General features: G+C 38.5%; 1 protein-coding gene across 14 annotated transcripts in view; it reads left to right on the top strand.

Annotated features, from left to right (window-relative positions):
* MICAL3 (microtubule associated monooxygenase, calponin and LIM domain containing 3) overlaps window positions 1–26,140 on the top strand; it is a 172,982-nt gene that overhangs the window by 74,642 nt on the left and 72,200 nt on the right. For 10 of the 14 annotated variants that reach the window (XR_012633383.1, XR_012633384.1, XM_074902178.1 and 7 more), the window contains exons 17-21: window positions 806–898; window positions 16,550–16,657; window positions 17,338–17,524; window positions 19,447–19,535; window positions 20,646–20,733. Coding sequence is in view for 12 of the 14 variants with exons in the window: in XM_074902178.1 (XP_074758279.1) it covers window positions 806–898; window positions 16,550–16,657; window positions 17,338–17,524; window positions 19,447–19,535; window positions 20,646–20,733 (565 nt within the window). In the remaining 2 variants the exon portion in view is untranslated. Of the gene's footprint in view, window positions 1–805; window positions 899–7,146; window positions 7,240–9,431; window positions 9,489–11,285; window positions 11,391–13,861; window positions 13,970–16,549; window positions 16,658–17,337; window positions 17,525–19,446; window positions 19,536–20,645; window positions 20,734–26,140 lie in introns of all 14 variants that reach the window. The other 4 variants (XM_074902179.1, XM_074902176.1, XM_074902168.1 and 1 more) reach the window with 3 other exon arrangements.

Raw genomic sequence — 26,140 nt, 5'->3', positions numbered from 1 at the left:
ATATGAAAAGCTTTCCAGGAACATTCCGCTTCTAACGTTTAAGAACGATAATTTCAGTTTCTAATTTGAACTTTTCCATGCCAGGTTACGTCTATTTTTTCTTGTGAACTGTGATTAAGTTTTGTATGTGTACGTAAGTGCAGCAGATAAATGCCTGGGAGTTTCTTTGCAATCAAGATGTTTGTGTCATTCCAAGTGAGGCTTCCTGATGACTGCTGGTTATTCAGGATGATATCCGTACTGCAACTACAGGGTAGTTGTCTTTGAATATAGGTTGAGTCCCTAGCAGTGCAGTGTCAGCAGTATAAGGCTCAGTATGATTTAAGTGCCTGAGTTCTTGCTCTACTGCAGAGTCTATCTTCATAACTTGTGCCAAGCTCTGTGCTGCCATGCCAGATTGTGAGTGGGTCCTGATGTAGCTACTTTAAAGCTAGGTCAAGAATGTCTATACTACATTGCACATCAGTTTCAGTAGTATAACATAATCTTAGAATGGTGACGTTTATGCTGCTCTTAATCAGTCAAATGTTTCCTCAGCCACTACATATTGGCTGAAAGAACCAGGCTGATTTGAAGAAACAATGAAGATAAAGGGAAGGTCCAAAAATATGTGTAGTTTCCCATTTTTGGATGTTTTTTCCTTTTTATATTTTATTTGCTAAATTAATTCTCCGCTACCCTATTTTTTTTTCCCCTTAAATGTTTGTCTGTCTTATTCAATATTCCATTCCTTTGGCTTTCTTTGAGTTGCCTTACTATTTTATCTTTCCTCCTTGGTCTCATTTTCCCTACAACCTGCATGCAGCAACCTGTCCTGCATTATCAAGAACGTGTTCACAACCAACCATCCAGCAGACGAGAGCAGGGCCGTCTTGCTCCCATACCCCAGTGGAAACAGGTAAAGAAACTGATTATGAATACAATGCACTGCCTGCACCCAACACTAGCTATCACTGTCCTGTTTTTAAAGCAGTCTTTTTCCAGCACCTTGTGTGAGTCTGTTATTTTAAATAATTTAACTTTCAATGAATAAAATCAACACCTTTGGTAATGATGCATGGTTTAATGTTTCAAAAGGTCTTAGTCAAACTTTCCCTGCCCTCTTATACTAGTTTCAACTTCCCAGGGTTTCACTGGATGTTTTAGCAGAAACCTTGCCTACAGAATTTCTGGATTTCTCTGTTAGTAAAAAATTGAAAATATTTAAGCAGTTATCACAACCAACGAGGTAAAAAGTGTCATGCCATTCATGATATTAAAGCTCTTCCTTGGTATAAATAGTAAAATCAGTAATCAGTTTTGCTATTCACATGTGAAATCTTATGTGTTTTGCAGTTATGGGAGACTTTACCATGGTTTCCCTTTCTCTATGTTGAATGTAGCTTTCCTTGCCAATTTCTCACATTCATTGCATTGCCACTTCGTGTATTACTGTGAATTAAGTAAATTTTAGTTTTTCTGCCACAAAGTAGTTCACATTAGGACTCAACAACAGAATAATCAGCAGGTATTAAATTTTATTTTCTCTCGTGTTTTGGCCCATTGTCATTGCCAGTGTTTTTCTTTCAGCCATGCAGTTTCAAAAGCTAAGGTTTGTGACAGACAATCTTTTCAGGCAGGTAGGGGATACTTATGTTACTGGCTTCATCTGCTTTCACTGTTTCCTTGTGCAGATGGCCTTCTCATGTTTCTGAGAGCACTGAGATATTTTTCTTGCAGCCATAATTTAGAGAAACATCTGCTTCTTTCTGGTTGCAGTTTGAAGTCAAGTGGAAGAAGTTGTAACTAGTTTGGAAATTAATTGTTCTGCATGTTTATTGACTCATGGTCTTCACGTTTGAGACATTCAGCACAATTAATGCTGCGTGTCATGGCCGATGCCATGATCTACAGCAGGGTTCTCAACCTTTCCTTCACCATGGGCCCCCTTTAAATATCTTTTGTGGCCACAGACTACCAAGACTTAATTCAAGCTTTAAAGCACTAGACTGCATCAAATATTTATTTCAATTTTCTCATGAAGAGTCTTCAAATTTGGAGAGAAGGGGAAAGAAATTAATCTGTTAATGCACGCACTGCTATTATAATATCTTTATTGCAGTGATTCCATATGAATTTAATATAATAGCATCAACACTCTTCTTGCTCAAATGGGCCATTTTATGGTATTTTAATGTTATAATTCCAAATTTGATGCCAATTTTTACATTAAAATTTTAATGTAAAGTTTTTACAGTTCTTCTCACCTCTCCCCTTGTTTGTCTGTGTTCAGTCACCATATATTGTTTATGGGTCCAGGGCCACCACTTGGAGGAACAGACTTCAGACCTGTTGTGGCCCTAAAGAGGGCTGTCGGGTTAAGAAAATGATTTTAAGAGAAAAACCACCTAGTTAAAGTGGGTCTCACCAGCCATCTAGCACCAAAACTACAACCACATGGAACCATTAATACAACATATGCATACAAAATTCTCATGAAAATGAAAGCTAGAAAATGATATGAATATAATTTTACAAGTTGTACTTCACTTAACACAAGCTGTTGGGAAAAAGAGAACATAGTATGTTTGCGTAAATACAACTACTGAGTATGAGAGGAGCATTGAAGGGGGTGGGTAGGACTGTGGGAAAATGAGGTGCAGTGCTTGCCATTGGCCGGACCGAATGTTTCCGATGTTTCCGGGCTGGATGTTCCCCACCCCTTCTTTAAGCCTTTGTGGTCCCCCTGTGATGACATCGTGTCCCCCCAAGGGTCTGCGGACCACAGGTTGAGAACCACTGATCTAGAAGATACCTCTCCAGGTAAGAAGACCTGAGCCAGGGGAACTGCGGTCAGTAGGACTGTTAAGAGAGTCTTAAAAATTATGTTTGGTTTTCCTGACAGTGTTTGTTTCTTCTACCTTCTGTCTCATTAAAATCTTTATAGGCTAATGAGCACTTTCAGATTGATACACATCACCCATGATTAAGGCAAATTTCATTTTTTAAGAACACTTCCCAGGGGAGAGAACCCAGAGAACTCCTGCAGAAGAGCATAATATGGCTGTACAATATTAAGTCAGTTGATGACCACTGCTTATGTTACCCCAGGAAAAAAGGAAGACTGGATTGCATTGGTTGTCTTTCTCAGTTCAGAAGGATGAAGATTTGTGTTTTACCACTTGGAAAAGATCACATCCCTGTAAACTTGAGATTTCTATTTGAACCTGATACTGAACCTCTATGAAGGGTTTATAATTAAGCTTTACAGTGAAACATGGAAGTTCTTATTGTCATCCTTTTGTAATTGATCAAAAAAAAGACGAACTTTTGGTTCCTACTTTTATGATGAGGCTTTTCGCCTCACCAGGGAGCAGTTTGTTGTTCTTGTGTTTGTTCTTGTTTTTACCTGCACTACATGATTTTAAAAAAAAGGGGGGAGAAAAAAATCTTTCTGGTCTCCCCCAACGTTGATAGCATCTCCATATAGGCAGTGATGTAGGACAGATCTTTGAAAAATCTTTTTGTAACAATTGTACTTTCAGAGGACTTAAAATGTTTTATTTAACACTGACACTGATTGCCTTGTGTAGATGATTTCCTTCTCAAGATTACACCTGGAGGTGATCTTTCCTTGACAGGCTTTACTGCATCAACAGAAGATGATTGGCTCTTGGGTCCAGGTTTCATGCTGGGTTTGCAGTGCTTCGCAATGGAAATGGAGTAAAACTGGGTGTCAAGGATGCAAAATCTGCAGGATACAGTAGGATCAAAGAAACAATTGATACAGTCCCTATTCTAAAGGTTTCTTATTATGTGCATGGGGAAATGAAGAACATCAGTTGTCTTCATTCAAAAGCCATAGGTGTATATAGAACCACTTATTCTCAACTGATCAGAGATCAGCTGAGGCAGGAAGCCATTCACTGAGCCAAGCAGTCAGCTTTGCCAAGCTTTTACAGAAATCCATCCTGCAGAAAGTTGGTGCTGAAGCAGTGTTTCAGGTGGCTGCTGAGATTCCTAGTTCTGGTTGCTGAGGCACGCAGAATCTGATAGCTGTGAGATTGCACCTTTCTAGAGTACTGAATTGGCTTTCTACAGTGACATTGGGCACTCTAGCTACAAAGCTATTTCCTGGGCCACAGATTACCAACAGTGGAGTTGGTGCTGGGTACCAGCACATGTTATTGGAGATGCTGTATAGGATTAGTTATTGCTCCTGACAAGCTCTTTAAGGAGGGTATATGTTTAATAGAAAGAGCTGTTCATGAAGCTATGGGAAAAGGTTCTCTTGTTTGGCACAGGTGTCAGTTCATCTTACAGTCAGTGTGAGTAAGACACTGACAGGTGTCAGTGACTGTGTGTAAGATATATTATGTAGTGAATGCCTTCTACTGGAGATTCCTTTCAAGAGGAGCAAAGCAGTTCCTAAGGGGACAAAGTTGTGACATGTTATTGAGGGAAACCACAGGTTGCCTAATGTTCTTGCCGGTAAGCAGAATGAAGCTGAGATTCTCAAGGATCTTTGGGAGAAGGGCAGTTTCGTATCTTGTGATTGATACGTTTAGTCCTGCATCTTGGAAACTGCATGTGAGAGGAAAGTCAACTGCAAAAGCATAAGAGTGATTGCAGGGGAGAAATCACACAGTTGCAAAGGATGTGGTCTGGGTTGGACCCTCGGTTTTGATGGAAGATTTACATCTGCCTTGGGCTATTGCCTGCCAGTGTCTGTCAGATGGACTTCCTCAGCTGTACTTGCTTATCAGTTTAAGTGTAGAATCTTACTTTGCTCTGAAGTTAAGAGTTATGAGGCCAGCAGTTTCAATGATCTTGTAAGGCAGAATGTCTCTGTGTCTTGTACAGGTGGGGTAGGGGTGGCTTGCTAATGCAGAATTCTTAGGAAGAATGAAATCCTGGCAGAATCTCTTCTGAAGTAGTTTTTACTTTCATCACAAGACCTTTAATGCTGTCTCTCTTGGAAACGGAAAAACCTTCAAAAGATCAAGCATGTTAAAAACCTCACTAATCTTCTGCTCACAGCATTCTGTGTGGCCTGCATTTTATGAATTGGATTACAATGTTTGCTTTATTGAGCTACATTTTGAGAATGTTGATCTGTGTTGTCAAAATGGTGTTCATGCTGTTACGGACACCTCAGCAGCAGCTATTAATGCATGAAGATACTGTTAAGTGTATGTACACAGTGGAAATGTGTAATTCTTTATGCGATGGTGATATCTCCTAAAAAAGCTAGATTGTGTTCCATGGTGTGGTGGTTAATCTCCTCAAAAGAACATCTACTTGTATTAAAAACGTCTTCCATGGTGTATTCTGCTTTCCAAGCCATTTTGGCTAATTGTGGGAAAGAGCATCTCATGAGGGGTCATGAAGCCATTGGAAAGCCTCTGACTGTTTGGGTATGGTATGGGAGATGAGTCTTTTAAACTGAATGTTGTCCTGGCTTCCCATACTCTCCGTTTATGGTCTTCAGCAGTTTTCTGCTATAGTTCATAGGTCTTCTAGCAGCCCCAATGTATGTGTGTAATATGTAGGCTTAAATCACTGATGTGTACAAAGGTTCTTGTAAGATGGAGATTGCATGTCTTTTGGTGCACATCTTTTCTGCCTCTGGAGATCTTATGCTTGTTCTTTTGAGATGGTTCCCTGAAGTGTGATAAAAGTGCAGCAGTACAAATTCTTTTCAGTAATTCTGTTGGAACTGTGGTTTTTGAAGTTATGCAATGATTGAGATGACCACACTCAGCAGGAGCTGAAATCTCCACAGAAGAGAACTTAACAACACCAATGATCTCTGCAAATATTGTTTTTCTTACTTTATTTCTTACTTAAATCTGTTGATAATATCTTTCCTCTTTCCTATAGCCGTCTTTGTGCCTGCTCAGAAATGCATCCTACTGGAGGACTGAATGCTTACTTCATAAATTTATACAATTCTATATTCTGAGATCTGCCTGGAAAAATACACAAGTTTTTGAAAATTTTGAGATTTGAAATGCAAACTCGGCCATGATCAGATGAAAATCCATGAACAGCTATAATGGTTGAAAATGTTACCACCCTTTCAGCTGGAAGTTGTGACTTCACAGCTGAGCCTTTTAAAATAGTATATAAATGTTCCTCATCCACTTCAGTACAAAGTCATCTGCTTTAGTTTAAGAAGCTTGTAGCATCTGTTTGAATTAGAAGAGTTGATTTTTTTTTTTTTTTAATTTCCTGAAAGGGAAGAGAATACCCAAGCAGATGTTAGTGCCAGCTCAGCTGTAAGAGCAGTAATGAACATGTGTAATACCTTTAAACAGCATTCTCTGAAGGCTATCTAACAGTGGCTTTGGATACACGGCATTTTTTTTTCCACAGTGCAACAATTTCCATATATGGTCTGGTGAGAACTCAAAAATCAGGCAGAAGACACATTAATAATCAAGAAGTGTTAAAGAAAACACTGTATGTAGTAAGGAGGTACACAAATAAAAAGGCATGTTTTCTGGCACATGAAAATGCGAACATGTATGTACATTGTGTAATATTCAGACTATTAGATATGGCTACCTTTTGGCTATAAAACAGCTGTATTTGTGTTCTAGTAGAATGTAGGACAATTTAATTTGCCTGAGATGATTTAATATCTGTAAGTTAAAGAGGAGGGATCTAAAGCTGAGAACGAACACTGTGACTTGAGTTGCATTATTAATGAACAGCAAGCAAGGGTAATTACATCACCAGGATGGATATTTTTAAAAATTGCAAGGCACAGCAATAAGTAACTTTTCGTGAAGCAAAGAGCAGTTCAACTGTGCTATGGAGAGTTCCAAGTTGTACCTTTCACTGATTGTAAGACCTTGAGTCAGAAACTGTTGGTTGAATTGATGATAGGTATAAGTACATGTTCATTGGCTGTCCCTGGAAGTATCTGTCAGATGGACATGTGGTTGTGTGTCTGTGGGTGAAACACTAAGGTCTTTCAGCATCAGATAAAATGTGGCTTAAAGCCATTTGTGGCTTAAGGTCATTTGTGAGAAGTGTGAGCTTAAGATCAGAGTCTCTTAGTTCAAGTGTTCTGGCCTATCTCACCAAAGCCAATTGTAATGTTATCTCTTTTCTACCATTATTACGATTTTCTTTTTCTTCTTCTGTTTTTAAAAAAAGCTGAGGAATAAGGAACGTTCTCGGACCTGCCCCAAAAAAATCATCATGCTCTCTTCTTCTCCATCTTCCTCTCCACCGTATCCCAGGCAGCAGGTGACTCCCTCTGCATGCTCTGTCCCTCTCTCTTCATACTGCTTGTATAAGTGATTAGACCAGTTACCAGATATCCTATTTACAAATGCATCTCCAATTTTTTTTTTTTCAGATGGTTATAGGGCTTCTCAAACCTCTTAGGTTAGAAACATAGGTCAACATTAGCTCACCAGAACCATGAAGAGTATCCACTGGAGACTTTGAGAGTTTATGGTGGGGCAATATGTAATTACAGTAGCCTTTCTCAGTTTTGAGTTAAGCAAAATAGAAGTGAAATGTTTGGAGTAATACAGGGAAAAGAAATGCAACTTTTCTCCATCTCTACTCTTCATCTAAACAGGTGTGACCAAAAATTTGCCCTTGTAGTCATGAAACTCTTTCAGGCTTACTTGTATGAAGTGCTTTTTTGGAGTGGCCTGCACATGTCCACTGTGGTCCTTCTTTTTTTCCCACACCCAGGCCTTTCTTCTGCAAGAGTTTGTGTTCAGTCTGTCTGAGTTTGAATTTGGAGCAGTGAGAGCTGTTCTGAACACAGTGTATAAATGTGGATCCAGATGTTTGTGCGCACGTATTTGTTGTCCTTCTAGTTAAATATTACCGGAAATTCTTTAATATTTGTGTCTTTTTGTACATGGTCATTGTGTGTCTTTGAGTTGTATCCTTTTAAAATTTTTGTTTCATTTTCCTACTGAAGTAATAAATTCCACTTGTCCCCGATCAATCCCAAACTGATCAATTATCTCAAAGGTGATAAAAAGGCAGCTGCAATTTCATAGACCTCTCATAAATTTAAATGAGAATTGTACAAATAGATTTCCCCATAGGTGGAAAATGTTTCTTTGCTGAACGCTTATATGCCTATAAACTCTGTAAAGGCATGTTACATATTAGCAGAGTAGACAAGACTTATTCTTGGATGTAAAGTGTGACTTGTCTTATTGCTGGTGATTTCCCAGAGTGTAGTTACATGTTACCGTTAATCTGGTCTAATTATTGTCAGCCTCCAGAGCACATGTTGTCTGCTGTCTCTTTGGCGTCTGCATCTGCAAGATAGGTCAGGTCTGCTTACTGATCTCATTTAAAACTGTCCTAACAAAAGAAGTGGTTAGTTTTCTGGCATGCTGTGAATAGCATATGGTGCAAAGAAGGATACAGGAGTGGACATCTAGGTAGAATGGGTGCAGAAAGCCCTTTTCATTAGCAAAACCTGCATTTAAACTGAATTGATGTAATATTACCAGATGCTGTGATAGCTAGCTGCCTTCCACTTGTAAACATCCTCTGAAAATTTTGACAGATTTTATGAGAGGAGAAAGGTTTTCCCCCAAGCTTACTGATAGAGAAACTAAGACAGTGAAATACTGAGTTTTACTTGTTAATCTGTGATGTGGGATTAATTTTCTATATAGAGAAAATTGGCTTTCAGTCACTAAGGACTCCTTAGCTCTATATTTTCTTTCCCTAGCTTCTCCAAGTGTTTGTTTGTCTTGTGTCTTTTTGGTTGCCTAGTTCAGTCATGAGAGCCGACTACTCCTGGGTCCAAGTGTACTTTGACCATTTTCTATGCTGTGTCCTGTAGGAAACTTTTTTTGCGTGTCTTCTTGCTTAAAGAAATAATAATAATTAAAAAAACCCCAGCTTCCTCCTTCTAACTCTGAGGAATTTTTACCCCCTGTGCTACAGAACTGATCGGTTAGACTCAGTTGAGGTGTCTGCTTTTGGAGACACTCTTTTTTCCTTATGAATGATTTCTTTTCCTGAAATTGTCTTGGCCCAGGCCTCATAGCAAGTCAGATGGATCTGTGTCCTTGTTACACTAATGTCTTTTAAAACCTGTACCTCTGCACTTCTAATGCATTCATTCTGCCACTTTTTTTAAACTTTCCATTTCCTTCCTTTGATCTAACATCACAGTATGAGTTACACTGAGTGTCTTACCATCTTTATCGTACTAATTTCATTACACTCTGGTACTGTATCGTAGTTTACTGGCCTAACATGAATATATAAGTTTTAAAAAAATGTCCCTACAGGACCCAAGTTATTATTTCCTGGTTTAGAATATTCTTAATAAACTGTTCTGCTATCATTATGGCCTCTTTTCTGCCTGCATTGTAAGAAAAATTAGATGAAGTGTGTTTTGACTAGGAAGCTGGTCTGTGATTTTTAAGCTCATAATTTGTTGCCTGCAGAGAAACAGGGAACCTGGTGCTGACTGTCCTGGGGAGCAGAGTCCCAGACAGGAAAGGGTAAAGAGCATGAACAAATGGCATGGATGCTGATGACACAAGGCTGTGGTGGATGTGTGCAATACAGAGAGCAAACTTACTGGATAGTGAAACACACATCCTAATGCTGCTGTTAACACGCTGGAACTGCTAAGAGTCAATAAGGAGTGATTATTTCTGTGTGATATCCACATTAATGCATAACAAGCCTTCATCAATAGTTTGCTATATGCTTTTATTTTGCTGTAGATCTAGCAGGTTTTTTTCTCTTACACCTCTTTAAGTATGCTGTGGCTGTAGCAGAACAAAAAGAGTTATGTTTTGTGCTAATTCATGTGAACATGGTTGCATTGTTTTCACTGCTTGCTTTCTGGATGGTTAAACAACTGGCATTTCATCCTGCCTCCTACAGGCTAAAGTAAAAGGAAAAATGATGAGGCATTATTTAGTATAGAGACTTTGAAGCCTTCTTAACAAGGAAATATTCAACAATCTGTCTGAATGGCTCCGTACTATACAGAAGAACAGGAAAAGAAAGATATGCACTCAAAAGAATTGGTTGATTTGAATTCATATTGACAAATCAATTGACATTCTAGAAAAGGCTTTGAATGAATTAAGTCATAAGTGGTAGCCAACTATAAAACTGTTTCAACTTTCAGAATGTGTTCTGACAGAAGTCTCTTGTGGGCCGAATGTTTTCTGACAGGCAGTAGAAAATGAATAAGCATGTGTCTGCAGTGACACAGAAGCCCACAGCTTTATAATAGGCCCTAGTTTTTGTGAAAATGATCTAGTAGGAAGGAGTAGGTGGAACAAAAAGCAGCCAGAAGTTAAGAGTATTATTAATGCATCTGAATGGGAAAAGTGTTTCTTGTAAACTGGGTGGTGCTTTGGAGGATAGTTAGCAATACATAGCAGCACCCTGGCTTTCCTGACAGGTCAAACCTGAGGTTTATTTATTTACATGTTTGTAGTTCCTGGTTCATTTATTTTTGAACCCTACAGACAAATTACTGAAAGCAGTGTGATATTGCAAATTGCAAGCAGACCACAAGCCAGGTCTTTTTTCCATGTCACGAAGTGCACCACACAACAGTTTGAGATTGATGTGAAGAACCGGAATAGCAGAGGTGTAAAATACTGTGCCTGGGGTGCGTTGACGTAACAGCATAGGACGGTGAAGTTGCAGAAGTAAAACTGGCAGCTTCTGTTATAGTTTGATTTTGTTATGCTTTGCTTCAACCATTCAGGCTCATTAAACGATGTCTTTGATAAGTACACCATAAGTAACAGCATCTTTAAGGAAGCTTACATATTCTTTACGAGAACTGAAGTATGTTACCCTAAAAACATGTGTTTCTGTGCACAAAATCTGAGAAACACAAGTATGTACAGGTTTAGATATGTATAGGAAATCCTTTAGAATTGAGAACTGTGGTGAAATAGGTTGGCAAATAAGCTCCTCTGTGCATGATAAATCCCTGTTTTTGATTTTTTTTTGTTTGTTTGTTTTGGAGTTTTTTTTGGATGGTAATGCCAGAGAAAGAGGCCACTTGCTTGTTTGGTTTTGGCTGCAGCACTCCTAGATGGGAGAGTTGTGAATAAGGACTAATTCAACTGTTTTTCTGGCTGGCCTTAAGGGTCAAAACTTAGCACTTCATTAAAACAGTAGACATGGGAATAAAAACAGTATTCACATGGGAGCTCCTCTTACTGTTCTGCATGTGAATTTCATACATATTGTCTGGCATTTCGGTGTCTGTTCCTTTTGGGGCTTTTTCTGATTTATTTACTTCCTCCTTCCTCATCTCACAGAAATCTCCTCGTTTATTTTCTGATGACCAAGTGCCTGAGATTGTTGAGCAAAGGGCATGTCAGCTAGCAGCCCTCCGGGAGTCCCGACCTGCAGTGAGGCATCAGGTGACTACAGCCCTGCCTATCTGGTGTCCTTTATCCATGTGGGATTCTGGGTACCTGTAACATCTGGGGTCAGAGGGACAGAAAAATTCACCAAAATATGATGACCATTACTGTACGTCATGTGGTTAAAAAGATACAGCCAAGTCTTTTTTGTGTAGCAATTTTATCCTACTTGCCAGTTCTTAATTGTCTCCTTGTTTGATGAATGACAGTGTTTCTGTTTCTCGAAAGGCAATATAAGCAATAAGGTAAAAAACAGCCTCCAAGCTTCAGAGTTCATGTGGAAAATCAGCAGGACTCCAGATCAAATCATCTCACAGTGGTCATTTACCAGTCAGTTGCTTACAAATTTTATTTGCTTCTGGAAGTAAGAACATGTGCATTTTCCAAGCATAATTCCTGGCTCTGAAGTACTACTTTTGTGTCCATACTTCCTGCATCCTTATTTCCAATGGTAGAGTTGGCAGCTTGTGCAGAGTTTCTTTGATTCCAGTGTACATGTTTGGTTTGGTTTTGTGCTTAATTTTCTCTCCAGTGTGTCATCTTTGGCATATGGGACATTGGCCAGTTTGAACAGTGGTTCTTTAGTTTCTAGTTTTTGGTTATCTTCAACAGTATTTGGCAAACTGGAGAGAGCTTATGGAAAACACCATCTACACATGTGATTTTTTTCATAACTTACTGTTTTGAGTTAACCATCCAAAATCAAGCTGTATCATTGAGCTGGAATATAAACAGTCCCAGAACTTTTGCTGGTGGGCATCACTTTTCCAAGCCATGCCAAACAGAAATTTATAACATCTGGGTCACTTTTCATTGCTGTTCTTTGGGGATGCCATCCTTGCTGATGATTAAAGTTGATGAAGCTGTTCTAGAGGAAGGAAGAATGAACCTTTGGCTAGATTTGAGATAGGATTTGGGGACATAGAAGAAACTATGAAAGACTAAGAAGACTAGTTTAAACATTCACACCTATTTGTTAATGGGTGACACAACTGAAGACCTCAAGCATGATCCAAGGTCAGCATGCTCATGTGAATTTCCTTACTCAGTTGAAAAGATGATTCAGAAATGAACATCTAGACCAGAACATCTTGCTCCTACCTTTTGTGTTGCTCCTTAGCACTTTTAAGCTCCTTTTGAGGGTGGAAAAGATTAACAGCATTGCAATGCAAAGATACAAATTATTTTTGAGACTGCCCAATTTCTATATATTACAGTATTAAGGAAGAAAGAAAACAGAGAGGAGACCGAGAACACAAACTAGAGGAAAGGATAAAGAGTGTAGGGCAGAGAGGAAAAAGAGGAAACATGCTGAAACACTGCAAGGCAATGATGGATTATGATGTGGGATTTAAGGGAACAAAACAAGAAAAAAGGATTAGTGAGAGAAAGAAGGCTTAGCAAAGTAAGACATTTTCAGAAAAGAAATTTAATTAAATGTTGATGATCTTAAATACAGAAAATTTATGTATAAACAGTTCTATTTAAATTGGGGCAATTGTGAAAGCCAAGCTATTTTGCATTTTTCTAGTAGATTTAATCTTGAGGCCAACCTATTCTAAGTGGCTAGAAATAGTTCTTTTTGTGGGTTGTGCACCTACATGACACTTATTTTTCCTTTTTGTAACTAAAAACATAGTCAAATATTTGAAATTTGCATAATTTTTCTTTCCAGATTATAATTTCTAGGAACGCACTGTTTCTACCAGTCCTATTTGTCTGATAGTTCCAGCTATTGTTTTTTTCCTATTTATGTGAAGTACTTCTGGGAGATAGTAATGAGCCATAGAGAGAATGAGAGGGGTATACTGGAAGACCAAATTTTGGGTGGTTCTGTGAGGAACCAGTTTTAGAAGGATGCAAATTCTCAGTTTGGGATTTGTTGTTTGCCATTTGATAAGCAAGAATGGCAGTGTGATTTACATTGTTTCATTCTTTTTAGTGTGATGTTTCCAATCTGCTTACAGTAAATTTTAGGTTGGAAATTTGCTGCTAATTACTGGCATTGCATACACATTAATTTCTTTCTCTTCCACCCCCCAAGGAGAGCAGGCTTTTGGTTTATATACTTAAAATATAGAAGAGGTCTCACATGGTCTGAAATACAATCTTGACCCAGTAATACAGAAGATACAGGAGGAATAGAGGAAATTGATTTGGGATCTTTGCCAGTGGTTGAGTTGGTTGGGTTGCAGGAGGTTGGACATCTGTGGAAGTAGGTAACTGCTTCCAAATGGTCCTAAATAACTTAAAACCTAATAAAGAACAAATTAAGAATACCTTACTCTGCCTCACTAGGGAGAAGGTGAAGATACACTGGACATTTTTCTCCACGTTTTCCTACAAGAGTCTTTAAGAAATTTTTTGATAGTGGACAGAAGAGCCTAAGTTGTTGTTTTGGGGTTTTTTTTTCTCTCTTCCCTCTGTAGCCATATATGATTGTTTTGATTTATTTATTTTTTTTTTAGCCTGAGACTGAACCGTCTCGCCGATTCTTTGTTGACCAGTGGGAGCTCTCCCTTAGCCTCCGTTCTTCTAATCGCCCTTCTTCACCCTCATCTGACTCTCTTCGACAGGTAGCATTCACCTGAGCATTGCAAGGTGCACTCAGCTGTGTTCGCTTGCTGCACCCTGGTCCCACCAGCCAAGGACACACCACAAGAGATGGCTAGGCTTGCAATGCTTTACCTGCAGAATGCAATGTCTGTGCATATTCATGCACACATGAGAAACCAGGGGCAACCTGTAGCATAGCTTGGTTATTGTTAACCAGAAAGCAGTTTGAAACTAAATATATTTAATATTTGGTGTAAATGAAAAGCTTATGGTACATCTTGCTCTCAAATCAATTTGTCTGAGCACTGATAGTCCTTCTGGCTTTGCAGTAAAGCCTTCTTGTTTTGCTTGCTGCTTTTGTTGAAATCTTAGCCAAACTACAGAATGTGTTGTGGATATATGCTTAATGGACAGTGTGAAATAAAAAGTACTTTGGCTGTCTAAAAAAATCACTTGAGAATTTGAACTAGTTGCAGTTGTTATACATAAACAGCAGGAACTTGATTTTACCTAAGCTGGAGTGGGTTCTTTGCCTGCTTTTGAAAATGTTGCAGGGTCTTGTGTATCTTGAAAGCTTTTGCCCATGGAAGGAAAGATAAAATGCTTCATTTAAGATGCAGTATTAGACCAGATGTGATGTGTAGGACGAAAGCAAAACAAATCAGAAACACAGAACCTCAAATAAAAAATTCAACAACTAAATTTCCCACACCAAACAGTCCAAGGTATTGTGAGTTCAGATTAGCATGATGACTTTTCAAGCATGGAACTTCATATGTGCTGGTAGAAATTTAAAGATCCTGAAGCATCTGCAATTAGGGTTGGATGAAAGTTTCAAATCAAAACTTTTTCAGTGGAAAACTGGTTCAGCTCAAAGTCAGTTTCTCCCATGGAAAAGCTTGAACTGTTTTTTAAGAAAACTTAGAGCCTTGAAGATTAGAGGAAAATGGAAAACTCTTGGCCAAAACATTATGATTGCAAGTTAAAGATCAATGCTGAAGAAAATTTTTCCAGTGGGATGTAATTTTAATTGTAATATTTGATAAGATGTGATATATGACATTGAAATGTAACTCTGCACATCTGTGTGTGCACAAACTAGCTGAGGAAGAATATGGAACTTGAAAAGTTTTGAATGACAAATAATGTGTTATTTCTTGTATATATAAATACTGTAAGTGCTCTGATATTTGCGGTGCAACTGGTAGACATGTAGAAGTTCTTTCTCGGTAGAAATAAACCCTCATTACTGCAGTGGCACAGAGTTTAAGAAATTAGGATTTAAGTTATAGCAGCAGTAATCTCTGATGGCTGAGCACTCCATTTTCAAAATTGTTTTCCCCAAAGAAGTACCCGTTCTATGGTGAATTTCAGTTTTTGTGATGCTACTTGCTGTTCTGATGTCTGAACATGTGAAGGTCTTAAACATTCCTAAAAGGCTGATAACCACGCATACAAAATATATGCTGTGTTGTGGGAAGTAACTTGTGTGCTTCAAACAAGTTTTGCATAAGAGTTAAGGGGGTTTTGAGATACAGCTTTTAGTCCTTTCCTTCAGAAAACGGTTATCCTTGGTATTTTACACTTGTCAGCAGCTGGAGTGTCTTTCTGATGATCCTTCATTTGCTGAGGAGACTCCTGCTAGAAACATTCATAATGCTTCTTAGTCTGGAAAAGGGAAATTGCTTGGCGTGCTCCTTGCTGCTCTGAGTCAAATACATGGCATTTGCAGTGTGATTGAGCTAATATGGATATAACCACATAATTTTCTTAACCATGTAATTATTGCCAGAGGTTGTAAGTATTTCCTGTGAAAAACATTTCCTCTGCTCCTGCAGTAGCTGAACTTGGCTTGCAAACACTCGTTTTGTACCATCTAAGGTAGCAGCCAACCTGACTAGATTTCTCAGAATACTGGAGGGTTTTTAGATATCCAGAGTTATGGAGTAAGTCTATAGCCATGATGGAGAAAAACCTAGCCATGCATTGCATAAGGCTCTTACATCTTTTTCCATATAAACCTTTCTGTATTTTTAGCAATGGAAGAATTCATAGTTTTGAATCCCTGTTTGTTCCTTAGTTAAGGATTTTTCCCTGCTCTGAGTGCTCTGTAAATGAATTCTTTCCAGTTGCTAAGCATATAAATATGCTGTTGTGATCAGCACGTTGCATTAGACTATGTAACATGTTTTCTAGAAAATCTTTGTTTCTGATGCCAGTTTTACTTGGAACTTAAAACCTTAACCTATATTTGGGCTTGTCTTTGAGAAGTGTCTATGCTCAGGTTTCCAGGTGCAAAATACCCTGCAAGAGAAGATAAGATCTGCTTTTTTCATCATCACAGTATTTCTAGAGCACTTAGAGAATGCAAAACGCAAGCCTTCTTTTCCATTCTTACAGTTGATCCTGCACTGTACTGATTTCTGTTGACACTAGCTTTGCTATTACACTTGTCACTTCATATTGTCCACTGTCTTGGCATGATTTGACCTCTCTGCACTTTTTCACCATCTAACATATTATCATTTTAGTCATTTTTAAAATTTGATTTTTTTTTTCTTTTCTCACTTCACTATTGTTTGATTCCCTCCATCTGGTAGAAGTATATAAAGATGTACACAGGCGGAGTGAGCTCATTGGCTGAGCAGATAGCCAATCAGCTTCAAAGGAAAGAGCAACCCAAAACCCTTCTAGACAAGAAGGAACTGGTAAGACAATGTACAGAAGATGATGCATGTTTGTGATTAGATGTACTGTAGATCTGAAGTGTTGTGAGTGTCCAGTTGTTAATACCGCTGATGGAATCTGTCATAGCTTTGTGAAAGACTTAATTTCCCTTTCTCTATCCCTCACTCTTGTCCTGTTCTTGTCTTGTTCTTGCAAAATGTTGTAATCTAATCTCAGTACCCAAGGATTGTGCATAAACAGTTGAGAAAACCGCCTATCATATTTATGAGGATGTGTTTGATCCACTGGGGCTACTTCTGCATTATTATTTTCTGGAGGAGATACTGATTTTGATAATGTAGGTCTAAGAATTGCTGTTTGAGGGATTTCTAATGGTTATGGCTTTCCATCATATGCCTCCTTCAGTCATTTATTTCAAGGTCATCATTAATAGTACTGGTGTCCACTCTTCCATCCAGAGCTTATTTTATTCCTGGCATATGTAGGCATGGCACCCTAGGACCTTCTTCCCTGGACAGTAAGGTTAGTTTTTCGTGTCCTGGTTAAAACTGTGAACTGTGCTCAAGAACTGCAGCATCCACATGTGAAAGAACTGCAGCATCAGATGCTCCTGTATCTGCATAAATGAAGAGAAAATATAACCATGTAATCTTGGTGAGGCTGGACACACATAAATGTAGCCCTGTCTGTTTCTGTCTAGGGCTCGCTCAAAAAGGAGTTCCCTCAAAACCTGGGAGGCAGTGATGTCTGTTACTTCTGCCGCAAGCGAGTCTATGTGATGGAAAGGCTGAGTGCTGAAGGCAAGTTCTTCCATCGCAGTTGCTTCAAGTGTGAATACTGTGCAACGACTCTGCGCTTGTCATCTTATGCCTATGATATTGAAGATGGTAAGAGAAATTGCCTTTTTATCATCATCCTCGTAACTGTCCTGGAAGTCTGTCTAGTGATTTCAGGTCTTTCTTTGCTTAAGAATTATTTGCTGAGTTAGGGAAAAGAGTTTTTCCAACTCATTGAGGCAAAGATGAAGTAAAAATTACAATCTGATATGCCACTCCAGAATATTCCACTGCAGATTGAAATGTTATAAAATTGATGGGTATCTACTCCATGTAACTAGGAAGAATGTTTCTGCACATACTGGGTAGAATAATAGCCATGGAAACTACATCTAAACTTAAGGGGCAAAAAGAACCAAAATTATGTATTGATGATGCATTATATAATGACTTCAAGTAATGGGTTTACTTGGTCACAAAACGTTAAAGAAACTTAGAATCATCAAACCACTTACCCAGTAAGAAATAGAAAACCCATTATTACTTGGCTGGAAGGTCAGCAGACTTGACACGTGAATTAAAAGGGCCAATGATAATTTTGAAATCAACATATAAAAGTAACATCTTCATCCACAGTCAAAGTTGGGAAAAAGCATTTTTTGAGCATTACTGTTATTTTGGGCATTTGTACGTCATTGAATATCTGACTATTTGTTTAGCAATAACAGACTGTCAGCTGTATGGGCTGAAACAGTTTTTGCCACCAGATTTAGTGATTCCCTCTGCAAGCAAGCTTATGTATGCAGTTACAGCCAGATAGTTCTCAATGAAGCAAACACAAAGCTTAGAATTTCAGCACACTTTAAGCATTGATTCTGAAATGATATTACATGCCTGACAGTTGTGTATGAAGCACATATAGTCAAAAAGAAATATATGGTATTGTATCTAATCTAATAATTGTAAAAATTTAGTTTATATTTCATTCTGGGATTTCTCTGAGAGAAAAAACCCTAAAGCTATACACGCATTGTGCTATTCATCTAGCTGTTTGTACTGATGAGCATTCTGCAGTCAGTGTCTGGATTTAGCCTTCAAAGTCTTAAGAATTTCTGTGTAAGAGCTTTTCTGTTGTTGCTCTTTTCAGACAATTGAGAGACCAAAAATCTTTTTTGGAAAGAGTAAATATTAATAAATGTGTGCTTAAGCAGAGACTTCTCAAAAGATAGCGTTTGTCACTTTTCCATCATAAAACAAAGCATTGTGCAAATACCAGCCCAGAGAAACTAGAGGAAGGGGCAATGCTCAGAATATAGGTTTGCAATGCATTAGCAAAGTTGTAGGAATAGGATAGCAGTAGGAATGCTATGGGTTGCCTATATCAAGCAGGATACACTGGCAAAGGTACACTGGAAGATAATTATGTGCCATCAATTTGCTGCTATTATTATTACTCGTATTATGGTATTACTAGCGCTGCTTTAGCTTCCTGACAGTGTTCAGATACTGGTGAAAATCCGTCTACATTTCTGGGGTGTTACTAAATCAGTAGTATCACAAAAGGTCTTAATTGTGAAAATGAATCATAGGTTGATTGTCCTTTCCACAAGTAGCCACTGTGCATTTTTAGAGATGGTTCTTTGGGAGTTAACACTGTCCTCTCCCACTTTCCTCTGCTGGTTGCATTCATTCTTCCTTTTTCCAAAAGTGCTTCTGCCAGCTTTTCATGTGATGATTTCTTTGTTCCTCACACACTGCCGCATTGTTAGCATGTGATATCACACAAGCCTCACAGCTTTGCTTTGGTGTTTGATAGGATTTTGAGCTAAATGGCTGTCAGACACCCAATGGAAAGGGGGAGAGAGGAGGGCTGAAGTTAAAACTTCCGATAGTGTTTGCCTCCATGTATAGTGAAAAAACTAGAGGGAGCAACGGGAATGGCAGCAGAAAATAAGTTGTAGTGAGATGGACATTTATATTGTGCTAAACTGCTGTGTTTTCATTGTTGACCATCATTCATGTTTTATCTGCAGGTAAATTCTACTGTAAGCCTCACTACTGTTACCGACTCTCTGGTTATGCTCAAAGGAAGAGGCCAGCAGTGGGTCCTCTGTCAGGAAAGGTAAGTCGTTGTTTTCATCTAACATGTCATGTTAGTATGTTTTGATTCATAACACTGAAAAAGTAAATATGCTGGGGTTTTTTTCAGAAAGTAGAAAAATCCAGAGTGCATCAAGTTGCTTTTTTGTCATGAGAGCTTGTAGTTCTATAAATTTTATTTTAAAAGCTGTTCCTTTAATTACTACTTCTCTTTTCATGGTTCTTATTATAAAATAATGTACTGTCCCATTCAGCACAGGATTTTGATTTGTTTTCTTGTCAGATGAAATTCTTATTCAGTCCATGCAGAAACTAAATGGTCTTATTAGTTTTGCTTTTGCTTTGTTTCTCCATGGTTTTTCTTAAGACAAAACAAATTATTTCAATTTCCTTTGAAGCATGAAGTTCTAGCCCACTTGCATAGGCTATGAAGAAGATCTGCCTTAATTTCTTTTCTTTGTGTTAATGGGAATCTGTGTGAAAAGAAAGGATATCCCTTTTCCTATGCTATCATAATGGAAGCATTTGTGCTTTACATTTAGGATCAAGACACACTGTGTAATAGAGAAGTCTCCTAGCTTTTCTCATTACACTCCAAGGCACTTAATTTGTCTCCTCAACCCCCTTTTCAGAATTTTTGCATACTCTGTCTAAGCAAACTACATGCTAGTCTCTTAAGTTCTGTTAAGCTTGCATGCTACAAACTGTCCTTCCCCCTTAAATTGTATTTTCCTTCGTGGTAGTGATGGTGCTTGTCTGTTTCTCAGGTTTCCTTAGTACAAGCTGAAGTTGTACTCCTTTTTGGAAGGATAAGGGATTCATCCCATACTTCCTGCCAAAAATAAAGACTAAAAATTGTACTTGTTTTATTTCCCAGATGAGTAGACTTCAGAGGCCTTAGTGCTTTAACTTTCTTGGATATCCAGCTTGTTTTTCAGAGGTTTAATAAAGACATGAATTGAGAAGGAACATACTTGGTTCAGACCTTGCCTTGTATGATGATTAAGGGGTATCTTAGCTGTGAGAGGGATGTCTTCCTAGTTCAACATATTCAGTACATATAGCCTCACATGAGAAAAAAGAGGCTTTTTCAATTTTTAATATGAGTTTAATCTCCCCCACATTCTTGCAGGACACCAAAGGACTGCTACAGGACACCATGGCAAGTGATGGAAGTGGACGGGCAAATACCATCTCCGCCTCAGCAGAGAGAGCCCCAGGTAGCTCCGCTTCCTTCTTTAGCAGGGTGGTGCAGTACTCTCTCGGCCTCTTTGGCAGAGTTAGGGTGGCAAGCCAGCGCCTGCAAAGCACAGTTTCCTCGATTGGGCACCAGGTAGCCCAGAACCCTTTGGACTCCTTTTTCATGTGTCAGCTGATGGCTTTTGGGGTTCCCTTTCTCTACGTCCAGTCAGAAGTTCTTGTGCAGATCCTAGGGGAATTCTGTGGGCAGCCGGCTGACCAGTAAGAATTAATGTGACCCAACTTTATGAGCTGTATAACTTGTGTGATTTTTTTGGGGTGTCATGTGAATTTTGTGCGTTACGTGTAAGTCTCAATATATTATTTTGCACTGTGGCTTTGGGGCCTAGATGTTCTCAGTCCTTTCAAGGACATTACCTGAAAGAATTCCAGGAAAACACAGATGGTCAGTTGAAGGTCTCCTCTGAGTGGGCCCAGATAAAGAGCCCTGTAATGTATGGAGCTCAGTGTTTGTGAAGTTAAAAGTTCTTCTGATGCACTGGAGTATCTCGCAAACTGGATTTCTGTGTTTGCCTGAATTTTGGGTGTGGTTTCTTGTTCTCCCAATCTTCTCTTCATTAATCTGGTACTTGAATGGGAAAGATCCCATTATCTCTGGATTGTGTCTCCTTTGGAATTCCGGGTGTCTGACAGCTAATGGGATTGGATTCCTTAAACCCCTTGAATTTCATGATGCTGGCAGGTCATGGTGTTCTTCCTTCACTGCCAGAATCTGTGCTGCTCCTGGACATGGCTTTGGGAATGGGGTGGTGAATGTGTGTGTCTTACTGTGAAGTAGTTTTGCCTTTTAACTTGAAATTCTAATTCCTTCTAACATGGGAGAAGTGTCTGTGCTACAAATGCTCGTTTGCCCAGTCCCTAAGTACTCATTTAGCAATGTCAGGAAAAGGAAGAAATTTGATTTCTAGTATTTGTTCCAGAACACTATGGATAAACTAAATCAGCTGCTTTTAGAGAGAACATACTTAGAGTAGCACTTTGAGAAAAGAATGTTTTCGCAGTGCCAGTTGAGAAAAAGCCTTAACAACATACAGGCAAATAAAAACCATGCTTTTGTTTTACTTTATGTATTATACTTACAAGTGTTTCAAGATTGTAACTGCAATCTGACAAATTTATTCTTGGTCTGTGCAGCTGATTCTTGAAGTGAAGTTAGTTCGGCAGTTTCCTCTTTTTGTTTGTGTGGAATTCCATATGGCAAAATGGAGGAAAGGGAAAAGGTATGGAAGAATGACATTTGCAAAATGCTGTGGACAGGTTAACTACAGAATTTTTTGTACAACCAAATAGACTTAAAACTAAGAGTGAAGAGTTTTGTTTGTTTGGTTTTTTTTTTTTAAGCTGCGGCATATTCTTTAAGATGAATGGAAAAATATTTCTTGGAGCAGAGGGCATCTGATGTGAGAATAAGGTGGTTTATGGAGTGAAGCTATTGGTGATGAGAAGTGGAAGAAGGAGAATTTAGCTATATATATCTCAATTAGTTTATCAAAGCAATTGCTGGAAGAAAGTCTCCTTCCTCTGATTTAGCCCTTCCAACTGATCAAATTTAATTACTCAGTTTTATAAATGAGCATTCAGTAAATAGCATCTAAGTGATCACTAAGTAGAGCAAACAATAGGCCATGGTGTGCTATAAATTTCTATAAATCAGATATAAATGAAATATAAATCAGATGTTCCCATCTCTCATGTAATGGTAGCACAATCCTGTAGCAGAACTGTAGTACTTCAGAGGAGTAAAAAACAGACACTGTTTTATCAAATGGCAGAACTTGAAATTTAGCACTCCTGTTTGCTTTCTGCTTTTCTAAAGCTGTGTATAACTGTAGAATAATTTTTAAAGCTTTTAGTCCTTTTAAAGCTTTGTCTCTTGCAGTGCTCAGAGTACATTAATACATACTCAGTTTAGCTGTGTCAAGCTAGGTCATCTTTAAGGCAGTGTATTGTGGTGCATTCTTGTGTGTGCATGACAGAAATACATTTAACTGTAGAAGAGTGAGCAGTGCTTCTACGACTCCCCCTTTAGGGGCATTTCTTTTTGCCATTAGTGGCTGAGATTGTGTTTTCTTTGTATATCATAAAACTACTGGTTTAACAATGGTTAAAAAGCGGGAGGAGGCTACTTTAAAAGCAAGCCACAGTGTCATTAAAGGTAGGTCAGTCTTCTGTTAGTTTAACAGTCATGTCCTGTAGGTACCTGCCTTTAGCTCCTGTTCTTGCTGGGTAGGTAGGTCAGGAAATCTGTGAGGTGTTTATAATTATATATGGTTTGAGAAACCAAAGCAAACCCTGCTGCATTTCCAAGCTTGCTTATACAGTGGAAGAATAGGATATTATTCCTGAATAATCAAAAGGAGTTGATAAGATTACATCTCAGTATAACTCCTGACTTTGAAGTACCTGTGTATGTGCTTTCTTGCAATTTATTAAATTGTCTGTTTAAGAGACTGTAGACATTCTGCTTTCACCTCAGAGTAGACAAATGTGTTGAGCAAAAGCCTATCTGAATATAGAGATAGAGGCAGAGCTCTGTTTTCAAGGCTCCACTTCACCCATCTGGTAGAGTCATCTAATACAGGTCATGCACCTCAAAGTATTTGACCTCCCTTAAGGCAAGTGCCACTAAATGAAATTTGGCAATAGCAGTTTCAGACCCTGAGGTTTGAGCCAATCATCAGTAGAGGTAGATCTTGATGTGGAGTGTAAGTTGCCTCTAAAATGATTGAGTAAAAAAAAAAAGTAACATGCACAAGTTTGATATTTAATGGAGATGAAAAGAAGGCAAAGTGTACAACAGAAACATCAATTAAAGAACATACAAGATGAAAAACCAGCTGTTTTTAAATTTTATACCTCTGAGTTAGTGAAAGTGCTTGTTCAGTGAGCTTGATGGTGACTCATGCAAGGCCTGCTTTTTAGTTGCCATGGAATCCCAAATGGATGTAAATTGCATGGTTTCTCTCCCTGCACTCACTGCCTCTTTTGCTGTACCACCAAATCTGGCCTCTTCTTTTTTTAGCCAACTTAATGCTTAAAATATATTAAATCACAAAATAATACTCAGCAGGTTTGGTCAGCTGAGCTAAGATTGGTCACAACAAGCACTTTTCCGTGCTGTGTTACTAACCTGATTGGCATGTATTAACTTTGCTAAAGATGTCAGTCCCTCACTGGGTGGCCACAGTCTCAGCTAGCATTTAATGTGTTTTGTCTATCCTTTGTATTGTAACTACCATAGTTGCAGGGCGCAAACTGTGATAAGCAAGTTGAGGGGTTTTTTAACAGTCAACTAGAAGCACTGTCTGGTTTTTGCCTGTTTGTCAGACAGCCTGCATGTTATCTTATGTGGTGGTTACAAGAGATGTTCCCAGGGAGGTTATGGTCAAACTGGCTCTTGCAGTACAGTATCAACCCTTCAGTCTGGGAAGTGGCAACAAGCTTTTGAGTGACGGATGCCATTCTCTCTGGGGAAGGGAAGTTGGGGAATGCTGTTTCTGTGCTTTTGGTTCTGCTGAACTGTGGCATGCTTGTTGTGGATTCTGTAACCTTTCTCTGTACCCTGTTTGCCTGTTCTTCCTCTATCTTCTTCATTTGCCTTTGTGCCAAAATTGCTGCTATTGCCAAGAGAAAAAACCCACACTTTTCGACTATCTCTCCCTTTAATAATCTGTAACTGCTGTGTCTTAGATTTTTTTAATATTATTTACAGTACTTTATATGATTTTAATGTGCTTTTAGTGCAAATGCTCTTCTTCTGTTTGATCTAAAGGTCTGTAAGAACATATTTCTGAACTTTCAGCTCTTTCTTGACAGATGGACTTGGAACAGTCTTTACCCCTATCAGCTTTACAATATGTTCCTTGGGGTGACTTTAGCTGGTGATGTTTTGTTGTGAGATGTTTTCCATTTCAGGCTTGTGTTCTGACAGCAATACATTTCTGTCCCTATCAGCAATAGAGAGTTCATAAAGGAAAGACCTGCTAGGTGAACTCTTACTTCAAAAGGTACAGCAAGTCATAAGATATTTGCAGTAGTTACTTCACCTGTGAGAGATTTAAAAAGCCAAATATAAGCCATAGTATGCAAAACTGAAAAATGCAATATGAAGTAGAGGCACTACGTCTCCTGCTTTAAAATAGAAGAAAAATATATAGTGTATAAGATATAGATATGCAATATGAAAAGTTAAAAATCTTCCTATAGATGTGCCTTAAGTGTTTTCAGGGAGCAGTGTTCTGAACAAAGCCCTTCCCAGTAGACTCTTAAACAACTAATACGTTGTATATAGCAAGCAAAGCTGGACTTCACATGAGGATGTTCTTTTGCTGTCTTGGAGAGCTAGAAAAGGGTGGCTGCTTCCTCTAAATGGCATGCCTTTAAAGTAAATTATCTGAGCCACATTTTCAAAAGGATCTTAACTGTCTGTATAGTTTTAATGAATCTTTAGGAATGCATCCAATATCACTTGCACACAATTATACTTATGTGTCTAATGAAGTACCAATACATTATATATATATTTCTGTATAGAAATAGGCTTCTTGTTCAAAAACATTGCCTCTGTGGTTCTGCATACACTGAATATGCCTTACTTGTGAAAATGATTCAGCTTGAAGCAATACTGTTTACTTGTGCAAACAAACATATCCTCATTAAATCCTCCACTTAGTCACTTATTTTCATTATTATTCTCATTTGGGTTTTGTTCTTGTTTTCATTTGGTCTGCTTTAAATATTAAATTATAAAGACAGCAGCAAACTAATTCTGTGACATAGTGTTCTATTTGTGGTGCCTTCATTTTAAACCACTGTGCATTTACAAACACAGCCATATCCATGCCCCTGCCCCACCCCCCCAAAAAAAAAAAAAAAAAAAAAAAAAAAAGAGAGAGAGAGGGAAGAAAGTACATCCATATTTCAGGATGCACCACAAACTGGGAGGAAAGATAATTTCTCTACTACTGTGCCTTGAGTGTTGTCTGTTCTGTTTGGAGGAGCCGTGGTGGTGCATTTTGCAGGACATGGCACATGATACTGAACCCTTTTATGGGGTTTCATACAACTCCAAAGAGATCTGATGCAAGATTTATTTCTCTCTGTTGGAACATTTAAAATATAAACTTAAGAACCAGACCCTGTATTTTTGGAAGCTGAGGAGAGTGTGTGGGTTGCCTAATTAAGACCAAGGTTCAGTGCCCAGTGAATCATTGCTCAATAGCAAGCCAGGAATCTCTGTTAGGATAAGTGCTTGACTGTTCCCAGCCCATCATGCTTCTTGTCAGTGTTCTTACCAGGATTTGGGTGGCTTTGATGTAAAGGAAACGAGAATGCTAAAGGACCAGCAATCTGAAGCCCAGAAAATTT

This window comes from Athene noctua, chromosome 3 (assembly GCF_965140245.1).
Source record: "Athene noctua chromosome 3, bAthNoc1.hap1.1, whole genome shotgun sequence".
NCBI classification, from domain to species: domain Eukaryota; kingdom Metazoa; phylum Chordata; class Aves; order Strigiformes; family Strigidae; genus Athene; species Athene noctua.
The sequence above is the reverse complement of the archived record's forward strand: the minus strand, read 5'-3'. Positions and strand labels throughout refer to the sequence as shown.